The sequence below is a fragment of the Danio aesculapii genome, chromosome 25 (genome assembly GCF_903798145.1).
Source record: "Danio aesculapii chromosome 25, fDanAes4.1, whole genome shotgun sequence".
In the NCBI taxonomy this organism is placed as follows: Eukaryota; Metazoa; Chordata; class Actinopteri; order Cypriniformes; family Danionidae; genus Danio; species Danio aesculapii.
Window position 1 is genome coordinate 19,952,286 of NC_079459.1, and position 19,148 is coordinate 19,971,433.

General features: G+C 35.0%; 2 protein-coding genes across 2 annotated transcripts in view; one reads left to right on the plus strand and one right to left on the minus strand.

The window, feature by feature from the left end:
- The window catches only part of LOC130219216 (engulfment and cell motility protein 3-like), a 42,633-nt gene extending 35,367 nt beyond the window's left edge, over window positions 1-7,266 (minus strand). The window contains 3 exon segments of the mRNA XM_056451532.1: window positions 1,804-1,876; window positions 1,991-2,031; window positions 7,168-7,266. Coding sequence (XP_056307507.1) covers window positions 1,804-1,876; window positions 1,991-2,031; window positions 7,168-7,245 — 192 coding nt within the window. The 5' untranslated portion in view covers window positions 7,246-7,266.
- Window positions 7,267-8,907: 1,641 nt separating this feature from the next.
- LOC130219931 (leucine-rich repeat-containing protein 29-like) lies at window positions 8,908-18,501 on the plus strand. Its single transcript, XM_056452441.1, has 4 exons — window positions 8,908-9,018; window positions 10,736-10,894; window positions 12,978-13,195; window positions 17,256-18,501. The coding sequence occupies exons 1-4, from the start codon at window positions 8,977-8,979 to the stop codon at window positions 17,422-17,424; spliced, it is 588 nt and encodes a 195-aa protein (XP_056308416.1). The 5' UTR covers window positions 8,908-8,976; the 3' UTR covers window positions 17,425-18,501.
- Window positions 18,502-19,148: the final 647 nt, after the last annotated feature.

Consider the following 19,148-nt stretch of genomic DNA (forward strand, 5'->3'; position numbering starts at 1 on the left):
CAGACAGTCAGTCAGACAGACAGACAAAATTGTAAGGACAAACAGAAATGAAAGACATCTAGACAAAATGTAAAGACAAGCAAGAGTCAAGACAGACAGAACAAACAGTCATGACAGACAGACAAACAAAACTGTAAAGACAAACAGATCGAACAGTGCAGTAAAGAAAGACAGACAAACAAACAGATAGACAGACAACAACACAGACAGACAAACACAATATAAAACAAACAGACAAAAGTAAAGACAGACAGAACAAACAGACTGTTGATGACAGATAGACAAAACTGTAAAAACAAACAGACAGAACAGTCCGAACAAAACAGTAAAGACAGACAAACAAACACAAATAAAAAAACAAACAGACAAAAGTCAAGACAGACAGAACAGCTACTACAGACAGAAATGAAGACATAATGAACAAACATTAAAGACAGACAGAACAGGAAAGACAGAATGAACAGAAAAGGTAAAGACAGACAGAAGTGAAGACAGACAAACAAAACAAACAGCCATGACAGACAGACAGACAGACAGACAGAACAGTCAAAACAGACAGAAGAGAAGACAGACAGACAGAACAAAGAGAAATGAAAGACAGACAGAAAGACAGAGTTGACAGTATGGGCAAATAAATGACAGACAAAACACCCAAGACAAACAAACAACAAACAAACAAACAGACACAAAAGAAAAGACAGACAGAAGTGAAGACAGACAAACAAACAAAACAAACAGCCATGACAGACAGACAAAACTGTAAAGACAGACAGAACAGTCAAAACAGACAGAGAGAAGACACAGACAGAACAAAGAGAAATGAAAGACAGAGTTGACAGTATGGGCAAATAAAATTACAGACAAAACACCCAAGACAAACAAACAAACAAACAAACAAACAGACACAAAGAAAAGACAGACAGAAGTGAAGACAGACAAACACAAAACAAACAGCCATGACAGACAGACAAACTGTAAAGACAGACAGAACTGTCAAAACAGACAGAAGAGAAGACACAGACAGAACAAAGAGAAATGAAAGACAGACAGACAGACAGAGTTGAACGTATGGGCAAATAAAATGACAGACAAAACACCCAAGACAAACAAACAAACAGACAGACAAAAGAAAAGACAGACAGAACAGGCAAGACAGACAGAAGTGACGACAGACAAAAATCAAGACAGAGAGCACAAACCGTAAAGACAGACAAACAGCGCAGATAAAACAGTAATACAGACAGACAAACACAAATGAAAGACAGACAGACACTGATGGGCAAATAAAATGACAGACAAAACACCCAAGACAAACACAAAAGAAAAGAAAAGACAGAAAGAACAGGCGAGACAGACAGAAGACAGACAAGTCAAGACAGCACAAACTAACAATTGACAAAAAACCCAAGACAGACAACAAACAAAAGACAGAGACAAAAATAAAAAGACAGACAGACAAAAACAAAAAGGTAGTTACGATAGACAAAAAAAAAGAACTAGATTGTTTCTAGTATTGCATCTATACTTTTTTTTCTCATTCTCAGAGTGAACATCTGGAGAGCTAATGCACATGCTGCTTAATGACAACACATGGCCCTACTTAGGGTGTACAAAAGCCCATTTGGAGAACAGCCCAAGATTTAATGGTTTATGTGCACAACCGTAATTCAAGGCTTTGCCTCCACTTGCCTGGGAACTCACAGTCTCCACACTCATTTCATTTATCTCACACAACACACACCACACACACAGATGAAGGACAGTTCATCAAAACACACACTCAGAACAGTTGAATTGACCTACAGATTCAGTGATGTACGTCTGGATCCCATCTGCATACTGGATAGCATAGTTTTCAGGGCCCGGAAGATTCCACCTTCAAAAATACAACACCCTTTACAAAACAGGTATTTCACATCATGGGAGAATTATACATAGATATTTTAGCTATTGGAAAAAAACACATGTGGAGTCAAAAACACACACTTACTTATCACAAACCTCTTTTATGACGGAAGTGAGGGGCTTTTTCTGAAACGAGATGAAATTGTGACTAAATCAATTATCATCTGAATTAAGTTATAAGGTTGACTAACAGTACACTAGCTAAAACAACAGAAATCTGAGCTAACGAAGAGGTAATTTTGTCTTTGTGTATTAATTTCTTAAAAACACTGAACTGTAATTAAACAAAATATTATTGCACATTTTTTTCATTAAAGATTTTTTAATATATTTTTATTGTAAATGAATAAAAGCATTAATGTTAAAATGAAAAAAAATGTTAAACTGAAAGCTGAAATAAACATTGGATTATTAAATTAATAATTTAAAGTGACTAAAAACTGCAGATAAACTAAATATATAAATAATACAAACAACAAAAACATAACTAAATTACAAAAACAAAATAGCTAGTTAAAAATAGTGATTATTCGTGATGGCTGATTTCAAAACATTGCTGTACTGTAAAAACGCTGGGTTCCACACAATTCCTTCACGTTATACAACACAAATCAACGTCGCAACGCGTTTACAAATTTAAGTGGATTGAACATAAACAATTAAGTTGACCCAAAAACAACAACTGAGAATTGTATTGGTTCAACTCATATTAAATTAGTTGGAGCAAGCAGCAAAAGTAATTTTTTCAGTGCATGAAGCTTTTTTTATTTTTATAAATTTTTAGTTTTTAATCAGTGATTTCAGAGCACATATCAAATCAGCAAGGTCACATAATTTCAGTAAGTGTGGCGCAGTTACGTCATTACTGTTTCGAAAGTAAATGGTCAACAATGTATCGGGATACTTTTTTGAGTTTGTAGGCATTTTAATGAGACATTTATGAAATGAAAAGAAAACAGCTGATAATAGTTAGAAGTATCAACTTCTTGGGCTGTTTAGAAAAGCCCACCATGGAAAATAAATAAAAAATAAATATATTAAATAAACAAATGAATAAAAATATATAAATATAAAAATTTTAAAATAAATAAATGAATAATAAATAAATATGTAAAAAATAAATAAATAATATATAAAAATAAATTAAAATATGAACAAAAATAAATTTATAAAAATAAATTAATAAATAAATTAATAAAATGAATAAAATAAATATATATATATATAAAAATAAATAAATAAAAATAAATAAATGAATAAAATAAATAAAAATAAATATAAAATAATTAAAAATAAATAAATAAAAATAAATATTTAAAAATAAATTAATTAACTAATAATAAAAATAAATAATAAATAAATAAAATAAATAACATTAATAAACAAAAATAAATAAATATAAAATCCTTGAACATTTATAATAAAGCATATTGTTTTCTATTGATTTCTCACTCTTGATACTGTACTTTTGTTTTTTTAAAATCAGCTGTCGATCACTCAGTCAACGCCTCTTGTCTTCAGATGACAGGAGCAACAACCGCGAAAATGTAAAGCGATGAAGATGAGAGAATGAAAACAACACTGACAGATAATTGTCTTAGAAACACCTAAAGCTACAAATAATGGCACATCTGATTATGGATCATGTTGTGAATGTTAATCCACCATCTACACTTTTCGAAGAGTGGATTAAAGACTTCCATTGGCTTCAAGTCCGCTATGAAAATAACTAAAGCATTCACTGTAAAGTCTATGGGACGGAATTTTCAGGTAACTGTTTGCCACATCTACACACTTTTAGCACAGAGGTTCTGTTTAATTCTTCATTTAATCGCCAGATGCTGTCAACCGTGAAGTGGCAGTTACATGTAAAATTTAACACCACATACACATCGCAAAAGGGCTTTCACTGACTAAGATGAAACTAATATTGCAGCTCATGAAAAGACCAGTATTGCTATTAAAATGACGTATGCAAAAAATAAGTCGAAAGCATCTGTGCAATATCAGACACCACCTGTGAGAACACAGCACAGTTGACGTTAATAGATTCATTCATGTCAAGCAGTGCGTGTAGGGCCGGTGAGTGGCCCGGTCTTTTGGTCACTCAATTATGTTATAAAAATGTATTTTCTTGTGATAACGGGATTTCGTTGAGACATATTTCCTCATGCATGCATATATATTTTTTTGCTTGTTAGTTTTGATTAGTGTTGATTTAAAATGCAATAAATCTGTTTATAAAACTTGTAGTAACATAGCGATAATTGGTGGGTGCCACTAAATTTTGGCTGGTGCACCTACATTAAAAAAAGTTAGGAGCACCAGCGCTACCAAGCAAAAATGTTAATTTCGAGCCCTGTAATGTATAGTAAATATAGTTAAAATATTGTGAACAGCTTATAAAAAAAGTTATTTTTATTGTTTGGATATGCTTTGGCAGTGGGGGGGGGGTCGCGAGTTCTTGACAATCTTACATTGGGGGTCACTGGTTTAAAAAGTTTGAGAACAACTGGTCTAATTGATACATGTCACTATATTGTTATATCAGCCTGGATGCTTTGTTAATAAAAAAAAAGAAATAAATAAACAATAATAATAATGCATATTGTGCAGACACTTAATATTCAATCAAATAAGATGATAAGCAAAGTACATTTATAGGTTATAGCGTTAAATTAAAGTTGACCACCGGGTGTCTCTAGCATGTGGTGTCAAACAGCGAGTCATTTTGCAAAGTGAGTGGTTCAATTGTTTTCGAAGTTTTAAAAAGCTTTAATTCTCCCATCACTAGTAAATTCTACAAAACTATATAACCCGAAAAACATTTAAAAATCAAGAACTTGTCATGTTTACACATTCTTCTTCTTCAAGTATATTTCAACAACAACAAACAAGTTGGAAAAAAGGGAAAGGAAAAAAGCTTCTCCCAGGGTCAACATGTGAACCGTCCTGTAATTAGTGGCCATTCGTGTGGTTCACCCATCAGACATTTGGGTGTTGTGTGGTCCACCAGTGACTGGCCTGTCATTAGTGGTTTTTCTGCTGGCAGTGTCTCGAAGCGTTCGGGATGAGAGGAAGTTTTGAGGTTCTTTCTAATCCTTAAGGACCAATCGTAGTCAAACAACAGGTTCATTCATATTTCAGCCCACTTATATTATGGTTTGGATGACCCAGGGGACAATGGCTGGCCCTCAATGTAATTACACATTCTGTTAGGATGTCCTGAACAATAGAGATCAAAGCCTCAAGATACTGAGTGCGCTCAGCGTTTGGTCACCCTATTGTTTCCAACTGGCAGACGCTTATAAAAGATCATTCAAAACAACCAGAACCAACTAATTGGTTGTGATTTGTAAGAAGCATCACGTTTATCACTGATATATTGATTATATTTTTCTCTTTTTATTTGCATATATTGATTATATTTTTCTCTTTTTTTACTTATTATTTTATTTGGTTTTTCCAATCAATAATGATTTGATTTCAACTCGTTTTGTTTTACCACTATCTACTAAAAGAATAAATAAATAAAATAACTGAGCTAACCCCCTCACAAAAAATACAATCATAAAATATGAGTGACTGTGCTAACAATAGTGACCTACGATTTTATGAACAAGTATTAAAGAACAATTATAAATAAATTAATATATAATACAAATACCCATTAATATGGACATTTTCTAATTATCTAAAAATGTGTAGGGGTGTAACGGATCACGGTTGATCCATGATTCCTACAGATCACAACCCACAGCTCGGAACGCACATGATCCGCGGATTATTACTTTTTGTTTTTTTACATGTAGATTAACCCTAAATGTGTAACTGTCGCAAAGAGATCGGCTCAAATAATTCAAATCAGATGTATGAAAACATTTAGGCTTTCCTGTAAAATATATTGATGACGGAAGAAGTTGTTGTAGGTTATTCGGGATGTGGTGGGTTTCTTAGGTTATTAAAGGTGTTTTCTGTCATTACTTGTTTAGCCTGCATTAATGGATTCAGTGTCAGCTACACAATTAACCCCACGCAGCGAAGGGGCGTGGCCAGAGGCAGTGTAATGTTATAGCAGAGAAAGCTAAAATGCCGTCCAAACGCTGCTATTTCCACAGAGCTTCTTCTTTTCCTGTATTTGGGCTTTCAAAGGTCACGACGCAAAGAGAGAAGTCCTTACAGTTTAATTTTAATTATGTTCCAGAGTATTATAAACAAGATAAGCATTTGACAAAGGACAGTTTCCATAATCGCTCCCAGTCCTGGATTCGGTTAAAAAGGACAGCTCCAACATAATAGCAGACATGAGGTTCAGCTGTGTCCTCTTCATTTTCTGTCTGATTCAAGCTCAAACTGATTCAACTAACAGTTACACTAACTGACGGTATTCACACAATGGCAAAGTGCGTGCTAGTAGAGGCATGATGCTTCCTGGTGACGTGGAGACAATCCACGAATCACAGCACATTATGTCAGCTGACCAATCAGAGCCTTTTGAGGGTAAGCTTTCGAAGAAACTAGGAAATATGACAGTCATTTTCATGTTAGCAGAGTGGCTGTATATTAATTATTGATATATATTCATTATTATATTAAACTATATTTTTACTATATTAAAAATAACATGGTTTTGTACAAATGAAGCATAAGCACACATTTTTTTGCATTTAAAAATACAACCAAGCCTTAAAAATAGACTCTGGACCACCCCTTTAAATATAATTTCTGAAAATTTGACAAAGAATAAAAATTTCACAGGACTAATAATTGTGTCTTTTAATGATTTCTCTTCATATCCATGTCTTTCTCAAGTTTAACACACATGTTAATCTATGACTTTGGGCTGGCTGGTTAATGATTGACAAAGTAATATAATAACTTAATCACAATACTGAGAAAACAAAAAATGCACCATTTAATTTGTGCTTAAAAATGTCTAGTAATCATCCCTGCTTTCAAATTCCAAGTAAACTCAAAATGAAACGTACTATTTTAATACTTTCCACAAAATACTTTCCACTTGTAAGCACAATGCAACTCATCCAACCTCATCCACTTTCCAAAACACACTGCTATAATTTAAAAACACGCAACTTCCTCATTCACGTGAAACCCTTTAAATTATCTGCATGAACTTCAGCATTGCACTAAATGAGGAGTGCTGTTATTCCTCAAATGCTGAGAGGCGGCCAGTTTCACTCTGTTTTATGAACTCGACTCACTCAACATCCTCTTTATGACAGGAAGTGCAGGACAGCTCACCTGGTCCAGCTGAATGAGCTGCGGGTACGCCCCTGGCATCTGGATGGCGATCTTTACAATATCCTTCTGTTGAGGCATTTTGACTGATGAAGGTCTGAGAGCCTGGAACAAAAAAAAACAGAGAGAGAGAGATAGAAAATTTAAATGAATAGCAATGTCAGTTTTTCTTCAATATCATGCAGCCTTAATTCAAGGTATTGTTTGCTAAACCTGCACTTCTACTACTACCTCAGACTCAGAGGTCAATGTTTACCTTGTTTTTCAAAAGAAAATGCATAAAGCTGCTTTATAAAAGCCAAAGAAGGTTGTGTGATTTGATGAAAATAACTAATTTTCAAGTCAATCTTCCACTCATTACTCTCAATACTGTGCAGCACACACTTCAAATGAAAGGAATACAACATACTTTAACTGAATCTATAAATATATAGAGCAGGGAAAAGAAGTATCGAACACGTCACCATTTATCTCAGAAAACATATTTCTAAAGGTGCCGTTAACTTGAAATTTTCCCAGATGTTGGTAACAGCATATAGCACAGAAAACAAATCGAATTAGTTTACATATTAGGTTATAATAAAATGATGCAGGGAAAAAGTATTGAACCATGAAGAAAGGGAGGTGTAGAAAGGCAGCAAAAGCCCAGACAGCAGCTGAAATTTCTCAGTAGTTATTCAGCAACGCTCTGCCCTTTGGCATTGTAAATAAATATTAGCTGCTTCAGTCCAACATCTACATTAGCAGGATGATGACTTATTTATTTATTTATTACATATTTATTGCCACATCAGCAACTTACGGCTATTTCGTGGCCAAATGGATATACAATAAAATATTACATGATAAAACAAATTCGTATTATATAAAAATAAATAAATAAATAAATAAATAAAATAAAAATACTTAGACAAATTATAAAATATAAATAGATAAAATTCATTAAAAAAATATTCAAAGTTAAATATGATTTTTCAGTTCTATTTTTGATAATGTAAAACTCTTCCTGGTGGAACCTTTTTAAAAATGTCCATCAAAGTACTCTCCTTATAAAAATGTTGTCTAATGGAATTTAAACTTCTACATTCCAACAAAATATGTTTGATGGTAAGAGCAGTCTGGCAGTTATTACATTTAGGTGATTCTTCGTTATTTAATAATATGAATGTGGCAACCTAGAGCAGGATGATGAAGACACCAGGGTGGACATTTCAGCAAGACAATGATCCAAAACACAGCCAAGGAAACTCTCAAATGCTTTCAGAGAAAGAAAAGCAAGCTGTAGAATAGCCCAGCCAATCACCTAACTTGAATCCATATACAATACGAATCAAAGATCAGATTTGATAGACGAGACCCACAGAACCATCAAGAATTCTGTTAAAGTTTGTGGAAAAAACTCACACCTGAGCAATTCGTGTGATTTCACTCTCCATATGAGAGGCGTCTTTAAGCTGCCATCACCAAAAATGCCTTTTATATAAATAATTAATACATTTCAGTAGTTCAGTACTTTCTCCTCATGTCATTCCATTCACACATAACTAATATTTCAAATTTCTTTATTTTGTTTTATTTTTATGTTTGTAATATTTGGGTTTTATTTTTATTTTTTAAATGGTTCAATTCCATGTCAACAACTTCTTTAAAAAATCTATTCCTAGGAAAAAAACTGACGTGTTAAATACTTATTTTTCCTGCTGTATTTAATAACTGTTTATATAAACATGCATCATTGCCACCTTCCTGCCCGCTCTGCTTGTGCTGCGGCTCGGCTGGTGCAAGGAGATCTCGGACTGGGGGCTGCTGGGCATGACGGAGCCTACCAAACACTGCCAGCCCTCAGACAGAGAGGTGAGAGCGCTCCTGTCATCAGCACGTCCTGTCATCATAGTACACATGGTTAAAAAATGTCAAATATAATTACCTTTTCATTTATGCGCTAAACAAGATGTGCTTTAACTTCAGTGTGTTAGCTTTAATTCAAGCGTATTTACATCCAAATCAGGTGAACGCTGTAGAAATTACAAGTTTGCATATGTGCCTTCCACTTGTTAAGGGTCCAAACGTAATTGTAAAATTGGCTTCTAAGCTGTTCCAGTGTGTGTGTTATTCCCTCATTATCTAAATTACGAGCAGATAAAGATCCAGAGTTAATTTTAAGTGTGCTCATTGCATTTGGAATTAGTTGCTGTCAACTCTCAAGATGAGATCCAAAGAGCTCTCACTTTCAGTCAAGCGATCCATCATTAGGCTGAAAACAAAACAAACCCATCAGACAGATAGCAAAACATTAGGCGTGGCCAAAACAACTGTTTGAAACATTCTTAAAAAGAAAGAATGCACCAGTGAGTTCAGAAACACCAAAATACCTGGAAGACCACAGAAAGCAACTGTGGTGGATGACTGAAGAATTCCTTCCCTGGTGAAGAAAACACCTTTATAACAGATGACCAGATCAAGAACACTCTCCAGGAGGTAGGTGTATGTGTGTCAGAGTCAACAATCAAGTGAAGGCTACACCAGAGTGAATACAGAGGGTTCAACACAAGATGTAAACGTATGGAAAAGGAAAGGAACTGCTCATGATCCTAAGCAGTGAAGCATGGCTGTCAATGGAAATGGCTCTCTTGTATTTATTGATGATGTGACTGCTGACAAAAGCAGCAGGATGAATTCTGAAGTGTGTCAGGCAATATTTTCTGCTCATATTAAGCCAAGTACTTCAAAACTCATTGGATGAGACTTCACAGTCCAGATGGAGCCAAAGCATACTGCAAAAGCAACCAAAGAGTTTTTGAAGGGAAAGAAGTGGAATGTTATACAATGGCCAGGTCAGTCACCTGACCTGAATCCGATTGAGCATGCATTTCACTAGCTGAAGACAAAACACACTTGCTGAAGGGAAAATGCCCCAAGAACAAGCAGGAACTGAAGATAGTTGCTGTAGAGGCTGTAATTGACTGCAAAGCATTTGCAACCAAGTATTAAAAAGTGAAAGTTTGATTTATGATGATTATTCTGTCGTATTACTTTTGGACCCTTAACAAGTGAGAGGGACATACTGTATGCAAACTGTTGTAATTCCTACACCGTTCACCTGATTTGGATGTAAATACCCTCAAATTAAAGCTGACAGTCTGCAGTTAAAGCACATCTTGTTTCCTATATATATATATATATATATATATATATATATATATATATATATATATATATATATATATTTATGGACCTAACTGTACATATGCAAACACAATATATATTGTTTTTTATTTGGTGTCGAAACAATATATCATACATTGAAAATCTATTTTTGTTTATATATTTAAATCTCTTAAACATTTTGAAAACAAATTTTAAATATTATGAAATAAATTTTAGATATTAAAACAAATATTTTATTGAGCCTCACAATTAAAAAGATATTTAGCATCATATATTTTAGACAGAAAAAAACACTTTTGCATTGCACACAAATGGTCCAGTTTGTTCATAAGTGGCTCATGTGTGAAGGAGGATAAAGGGCGCGAGCTTTACTAGGACGTTTGGAAACATGGGCTTTTTCCAGCCTCCGAGCCTGCCTTTCCAAGAGAAGCCTCGTCTAGTGACGGATGAGGATCTGGAGGAGTTCAGGGATCAGCAAGGAGCATCACTGCTGGCCCTCAGAGAACTTCAGGTGCTGGAGCTCACAGCCTGCTCAAAGCTCACCGACACCAGCATCACACAGGTCAGACCTCAGCGCATGTGTGCTCTACTCTAAACATATGAAAAATAATAACGTTTGACTTTTTTATTTTATGCTTCTTAAAATCTCAATTATATTATCTCATTTATAATAAATTAAATTATTCTGTTAGCTGTAATTCAGGTTAGTGTTCATAGTACAATTTTGAATGTTTTTGGAAAAATTATATTGAAAGAAATATCTCATTGAATACAGGGCTCAAAATTAACTTTTTTTTTCTTGGTAGCACCAACTTAAAAACATTTAGGAGCAACAGAAAAAAATTAGGAGCACTACTACAAATTGTAAATTAACGGATTTATTGTGTTTGAAAACAACATCAATCAGGACTAACAAAACTGCAAAACAACCATCTAACTAATCTGTAATGACTTATTGATATTTGTGCAATAATTACAAAATGAATGTCTAATAATTATGAAATATTAATGATGACAATGACGTCCATTATACTAACAATGAATGACATTTCTCAATATCATGCTGCCTTGAATGTGAGTTATCTGCTATAAAAAGCAACATATCTTGTCCTACAACATAGTCCTACTGGTACATTATGACGAATAAATCTATGGTTTGCATCAAACAAAAATGAAGCATTGCAGTAAGAAATATCCATTTTGCTCTGTTGTTTTTATACACGTGTCAGTTTAATAAAAAAATAATATTTCTGCTACAAAACGTAAACGTAAGATTATAATAAATCATTCAATTCAATGCTGAAAGCTACTAAGCAGTCATCAGTAACTAAATAGAAAAATAATATGCATCTACAGAAGGAATGCACAGAATTCTACCACTCTTTAAAAGTTTTAGTTTCAGTTTGTGTCATATTAAATGCGCAGTCTCGTTATGCGCCGACTTATATTTTTCTGTGTTTGTGGAAAAAGCAGGCGAGTCAGACAGGGCAGAGCAGGATTCTGTCACCTGTGCAGTATTGTTCTTTGTCATAAGCCGCAGTTTCAGTTTAAACTTGGTAAAGGCGATCTTCTTTTTGGTGATGAAGTATACAGTGCAGTGGCGGTTCTAGTTTAAATGGCACCCTGGGCGAACCACCCCATACACCCCCCCCCCCCTTAAATTATGTTTATTTTTCAATAAATATAACAATTTATTGATTTATTCATTCATTTTCTTTTCGGCTTAGTCCCTTTATTAATCAGGGGGCGCCACAGCGAATGAACCGCCAACTTATTCAGCATATGTTTCACCCAGCGGATGGCCTTCCAGTCACAACCCATCACTGGGAAACACCCATACACTCTTGCATTCACACTTATACACTACGGCCAATTTAGTTAATCAATTCACCTATAGTGTATGTGTTTGGACTATGGGGGAAACCGGAGCACCCAGAGGAAACCCACACGAACACGGGGAGAACATGCAATCTCCACACAGAAATGCCAACTGACCCAGTTGGGGCTTGAACCAGTGGCCTTTGTGCTACCCACTGCGCCATCGTGATACCTCAATTTATTTAGATTTATTATAAATAAATACAATTATTAATATTATTATTATTAATAATATTATTATACAATTATTATTCTAAATAAATAACAGAAATCAATCCTAAATATTACTGGAAAACAATGTAACAACTGGAGTGATATGCTAATATCACTTAAGAAATCTTTTGCATGAATATTATTACAATTCTATAGAATACATACAAAAATGTTTTATAGAATTATCTGTTGTCTTAGACCCGACTCATGGCCGAGAATTAAAATTATGAAGTCTTACGCAAGACTGCAAGTCTTATGCAAGACTTTCTTGCTGTGAGGCGACAGCGCTACCTACTGCGCCACCCCCTAACTAATTAAATAAAATAAAATAAATGAAAAACGTATGAATTCTGACTTAATACCATTTAGTCAATAATAATATCTCAGATAATCAACGAAAATGAACTAGTCCGACTAAACCAAATACATCAACACATTTTGTACAGAAAAAAAAACAAAATTGTTTTGTAATCTGATTGCATGGCCCATTTTAAATTGAATGTCAACAATAAATGTCTTCTGTGTTCAATCTCTGCTAAACGTGTGTATCTCAGGTCCTCCGTTTCCCGGAGCTGCAGCGTCTCTCACTCTCCATGCTGCCCGAGATCAGTGACGACAGCCTGGTGTCCGTAGCTCTTCACTGCAGCAGCCTCACCAGCCTTTCGCTCAGCCACTGTCCTCAGATCAGTGATAAGGGCATGGCTCGAGCTCTTCCGCTTCTCCACAGACTCCAGCATCTCTATCTGGCCTGCTGTAACGCCATCACCAATGAGTGAGTAGCTGCACTTTTACTTTCAGTCCGCACAAAATCAGTAAACATGAACCCATTCATGAATGCTGTATGAGAGTTGTTCACCTGAGTAAATACAAGCTTTACATCTGATTACATTTACTGACATGCGTACACTGTAAATATAGAATCACTGTTTTGAGTTGTGCAAATTCAGTTAAAGTCAGAATTATTAGCCCCCCTGTATATTTTATTCCCCAATTTCTGTTTAACAGAGAGATTTTTTTCAACACATTTCTAAACATAATAGCTTTATTTACTTATTTCTAAATACTGATTTCTTTTATCTTTGCCATGATGACAGTAAATAATATTTTACTAGATATTTTTCAAGACACTTCTATTCAGCTTAAAGTGGAAGTGAAGCACTCAGTCAAGTTTACATTATTTTGTACATTGGTTTCCACTTTAATGAAAAAATATATAACAAACTCGATTAATGTAATCATTTTGCAGAAAGCGGCATGTTTTACTATAGCTTCTAGACCTAGGGTGCCGCCATCTTAGAATATCGCTGTGTCTGAGGTCACAGGGTTGGTTCCGTTCCCTCAGCTGAACAGATACAGTGATAGTAATGGACTGAACTCGGCAAAGCCTCATTTAACCCAATGCATGAAGTTGTGGACATGGAGTTGGAGCATCAGATGTGTGTCTAATATAAAAATATACATTTATTCTATTTTTCTTTAATTTTTTTCCCCCTTTTAATTACCGATCACTTGGTGCACTTTATTTTATTTATTTGTTCAGTTGGCAGGGACAGTGTACATTAATTAGCTTTACTGCAAATGCACCAGAATTAGCCACAAGGCTATTTTTCATCAGCTTTGGTCCACTCTCTGCATTATGCTGGCCTGACTGCCTGTCTGGGTTTGAACTTTCATTTTTGTTGATTATCTGAGTACTTATTGTTGACTGAATGGCATTGAATAAGTCAGAACTCAAATATTTGACATAATTTCTTTAGTTTCTTCTATAACAGCACATTTTTCTTTAGACAATAGTTAGGTGACTATGCTTACAGGAAAAATGGAGTGGCATTATGCAATTTTTACACTGTTTTTAAAGCTAAATTACATTTTTGAAATCGAAATAGATGATTAAAATCATTAAAATACATTAATCGAGTTTGTAAAATATATTCTCATTAAAGTGTCAATTTATTTACAAATTAATGTAAACTTGACTGAGTGCTTCATTTACACTTTAAAGTTAATTATGCAAGTCATTGTATAACGGTGGTTTGTTCTGTAGACAATCGAGGGAGCTAATAATATTGACCTTCAAATGGTTATAATTGAATTAAAAACTGCTCTCATTCTAGACAAAATAAGACAAATAAGACATTCTCCAGAAGAAAAAATATTATAGGAAATACTGTGAAAACCCTTGCTCTGTTAAACATCAGTTGGGAATGATGTTTCCCAAAAAGAAAATCACATAAGAGCTAATAATTTGACTTCAACTGCATATTGTTTTATTGTTGACCAGAATTAATATCTGTTTGGGGAAAGACAGGTTTTTTAGCGTCCGTCTGTATTTATCCTCAGCATGATCTTTATATCCATGTTTTTCTAGATTGTGTTAGGCAATTCTCTGTGAACTATAAAAATCTCTTCAAAAGTCTTAACTGAATAACAGAGATAAAAAGATCTAAAACTGATCATTCTGATTGAATCTGATTTCGATTGAACACCAGGGTGTCCACTGGGTCTTAAAAAGTCTTACATTTCAAGAACTAAATTTTAGCTATTAAACTGTCTTAAATTCACTGAAATATAGTGTTGTAGGTCTTAAAGAGCCCCTATTGTGCATTAAAAGGGTCATATTTTGGTTTTTGGGGTCTCCAACAACAGGCTGATGTATTTGCATGTAAGGTTAAAAAACACTTTCATGCATTAATTTTTACCTAATTATCCTAATAACTCCCATATGATTCATTCAGCGATTGATTTAATCTCAAACCCCTCCTTAGCGCCAAGCTAATCTGCGCTGATTGGTCCGATGACCCAGTCTGTTGCGATTGGTCGACAGCATTTAGCGTGAGACAGAAAAATGCCCAGCACACCTATCAACAATTTTGAAATAGTTAGAGTGCAGAGTGTATGTGTGAGCCCAATGCAGGAGTGCATTAAAGCAATGCAGTAAACACCAGCATATACTCCATTTTTAACCATGACACACATTCAATATTAATCCACACAGTGGCAATAGCTGAACTATTTTGAAACTTGACCGTCGCACGTGTGTAGGAACAGCTGACGGTGGCCGTAGCAATGACAAATGGCAGTAGATCGCAAGCTCACCAACGCATTTAAATCCTTAAACAAAGCATCACACGTCGCATTTTCAGCGTGGTTTTAAATGCGATATGAGAACATAAAGAGTTAACTAGATATAATACATGCCGCGTTGAGCGGTAACAAGTAACAAAACACAATTAAATACATCATTTGCAAGCTAGAGGAAACAAGGAAGCAACCATTTTAATTGCACTTAAGTTACTTACACTTGTGAAATGGAGGAAGAAACTGATCCATGAACTGTGAACTGTAAAGTTCCTGTCAAGCTCTGACAAAGTCCCATACATCAATAGTCTTTTCTGATCCTTCCTATAACAAACGGCCAATGAATCCCCCGTTGTAAGCATGTAGATTGGTGAAGCACTTGTCAGAAAAAAGACGGGAACACAGCACAATATAATGCACAGGCTATAATGCTGAGGTATTTTGCAAAACTACCCTCAACCACTGACTCTTCACAGCCTCATCTTTGGGTAGAGAAAAAAAACACTTTCCCTCACACTTCAGAGCACAGCGTCTTTGTGACTTGATTCAGTCCGGGATCTGAGACAGTTGCTGAATCCCAATTCGCATACTATCCGTCCTAAATAGTATTTGAAAGTAGAATTAGTACATCCCAAATCGTAGTATGTTGAAAAGAGTGTGCCAAAGGTTCCCGTATGGTTTACTATTTCCGGTAAAAACTCGAAGTGTAGAAGCGTCCATACTCTAACCGCTGATATTGCCCACAATACATTGCACGTAGGACGTGAATTCGATTAGAACTACAAACCTGGGTGAAAAGTGTAAACAAACTACAAACATGATGGATGCGCGAGACCAACCGTCAAGTAGAGAGGCTTCGGTAAAGATGTTTGATTGACTATTAATTAATATCTAGCCCATTGGAACATGTTTTAATCTCGTTTTCTGTGTTATATTTTATCTGCAACAACAATACTGAACTTATATAAAGACGTGTTTGGACAATAATGTCTGAGTGTAGAATTATCCAAAGACCTGAGTAGATTTCTCTGCATGAAAGACTCGTGAATGGGAGATTAACCTGCTGCTTCTCCAATAAGGTAGGAAATTAAATATGAAAGAAATGTGGATGATGTGTGGAGGATTGACAGGGGGTGTAACTAAGCAACACAACGATCTGTAAACGAGGAAGTAGTATGTCCCAAAAACTTCCATACTCTTCTGTCACACACTCAAAGTGTGTACTTTTCCTTCACAAAAAATACATACTTTAGGGTGTAGTATAAGTGAGAATTGGGACGCAGCACGTCTGTCTTCTTTTTAACGCATTAAAACTGGTCAACCAATGAGATTGGCACTTTTGTTCAAATGCCTGGAAGAAGTCTATTGAAGTTACAGTAAACCGTCTAGATGAGTCTAAATCCTAACAATGAAGATGCATCGAGGCAAGATGAATGTGGAGCTGCTTGTTTCATTGGTATGATCTTGCTCATTCCCTCTGCTCATCTCCAGTGAAAATCACTTGATATGAATTACAAAACAAAATCTTAAAAAATTTTGACAGTAAGAATGAGCGAGAATTGTCTTGATGTGCACAAGCCTTTATTATTCAAATAAAAATTGTATTAATTTGGTGAGTTCATTCTGATAGAAGTAGTATTTGAGTTGTGCTGCTAGTCTGATTACAAGTAGATTATCAGGGTGTATGTAAACACAGCTAGTGTCGTTGTTTTAGAAAAGGTCTGATCTGTTTAACAGTTTTCCTGTTCCTCCAGAACTCTGTCCATCATTGCTCTGCACTGCGACAGACTGCGGACCCTCGACGTGTCCATGTGTAAAGACATAACAGTGCACCAGGTGGACCTCCTTCAGTCCCGACTGCCCTTTCTGGAGAAAGTCCAGTGCCGCTTTGCGAACGGGGCAGATTTCACTATGGTATTATGAAGCTATAGCATCCTGCTAAAGGTGTGTGGTATTTATGATCTATGATAATAGCCTGCAAGCTGATATTAGATTTTTGAGGGCAAAACCCCCTAAAATATTTTACTTTCACCAAAGAAAATTGTTCAAAACAAATCTGGAACTGAGCTAATGTCACTTTAAAAAGTGACCACAGTGTAAACTTATATTGAGTTGGAGAGAGCTCAACCAAAATGAAACCTCCTCCACTTGTTGAATTTCTTTCCTCTGTTGAACACAAGCAAGATATGTTGGAGAAATTATGACAGCTTTCATTTTAGGTGAACTTTTTCCATTGAGAAATGTTGGCCGTTTTTATAACCAGAGGCTGTGGGTCTTAGAAATTTGAACAAAGATGGCAGACAGAGAGTGTTCATCTGTGGCATATAGATATACACACAGATACAGCCGCAATTCTCTGATTGGTTGAATTTGTTGTAACGCAGGGGTGTCCAAACTCAGTCCTGTAGGGCAGTTGTCCTGCAGACTTTAGCTCCAACCCCTATTAGACACACCTGAACCAGCTAATCAAGCTCTCTCTAGGTATACTAGAAACATCCTGGCAGGTGTGTTGAAGGAAGTTGGAGCTAAATTATGCAGGACACCAGCCCTCCAGGACTGAATTTGGGCACCCATGTTGTAAAGCATCATCAGTAATGTGGTTTAATTATTTAAAAAAATTATCTACAATTGATTAACAACCTCAGATCCCACAACAGGTTTTCACTGAAACTCTTTATGCTTTCATTATGAAGAAGACGTGTGGTGTTTTGACTTTTGGAATCCAACTGTTGCTCTAAACAGTAAAACAATTGTCTTAAGGTAATATATTTAAAGCACTTTAAACTCAGGTATAAAAGAAAAATCTATTCCTCCTTTGTGTTTTCTGGCATGTGGCCATAATTTATGAATTATTAATATGCTACTGAATGTATCCAAGAGTTTTCAGCAGTGTCCGTGCATTTCAAATGATTCCAACATGATCTGCTATTGATTAGTAGATATAAAACTATACTTCCACACTGTATTCCTGGCAGTGTCAATAAAATTTTATAAGAATAAGTGGTTTTGTTATTGTGATTTGAATATGAAGTGTTTGTAAGGTCACACGTAACAGATTCTGTACAGCATCTGACCACTTCTATGATTATGACTAGGAGTAATGAGCTCAAAGGTCTTCTGTTTAAGAATTGACTGATGTTTAATTTTGTTTACAAATACTTTAAGTAAACCTGCATTCACAAACAAAAAAGTTTCTTAATGAATCAAAACAAACATGCTTTTACAAACAAAATGTGTGTCTAGTGAATCAAAAATAAAACTTTAACTAAAAATTCTTAGTTAATTAAAAACAAACATGCTTTTACAAACAAAAAAGGTTCCTGGTGAATCAGAAACAAAGCTCTAACTTAGAAGATTCTTAGCAAATCATACTTGCTCCCATTAAAAACATTCTTCTTAGTGAATCAAAAACAAAACTGCCTTTACAAACATAAACGATTCTTAATTGATCAAAAACAAACCTCCAACTAAAAAAAGATTCTTAGTGAATCAAAAAACAAACTTGCTTTTATAAACAAAAAGATTTAATAATCAAAAACAAAACTATTACGCACCTGAAAAAAATTCTTAAGTGAATCAAAAACAACGTCCAGATTCTTGATGAATCAAAAACAAGCCTGCTTTTAACAAACAAATAGGTTCCTGGT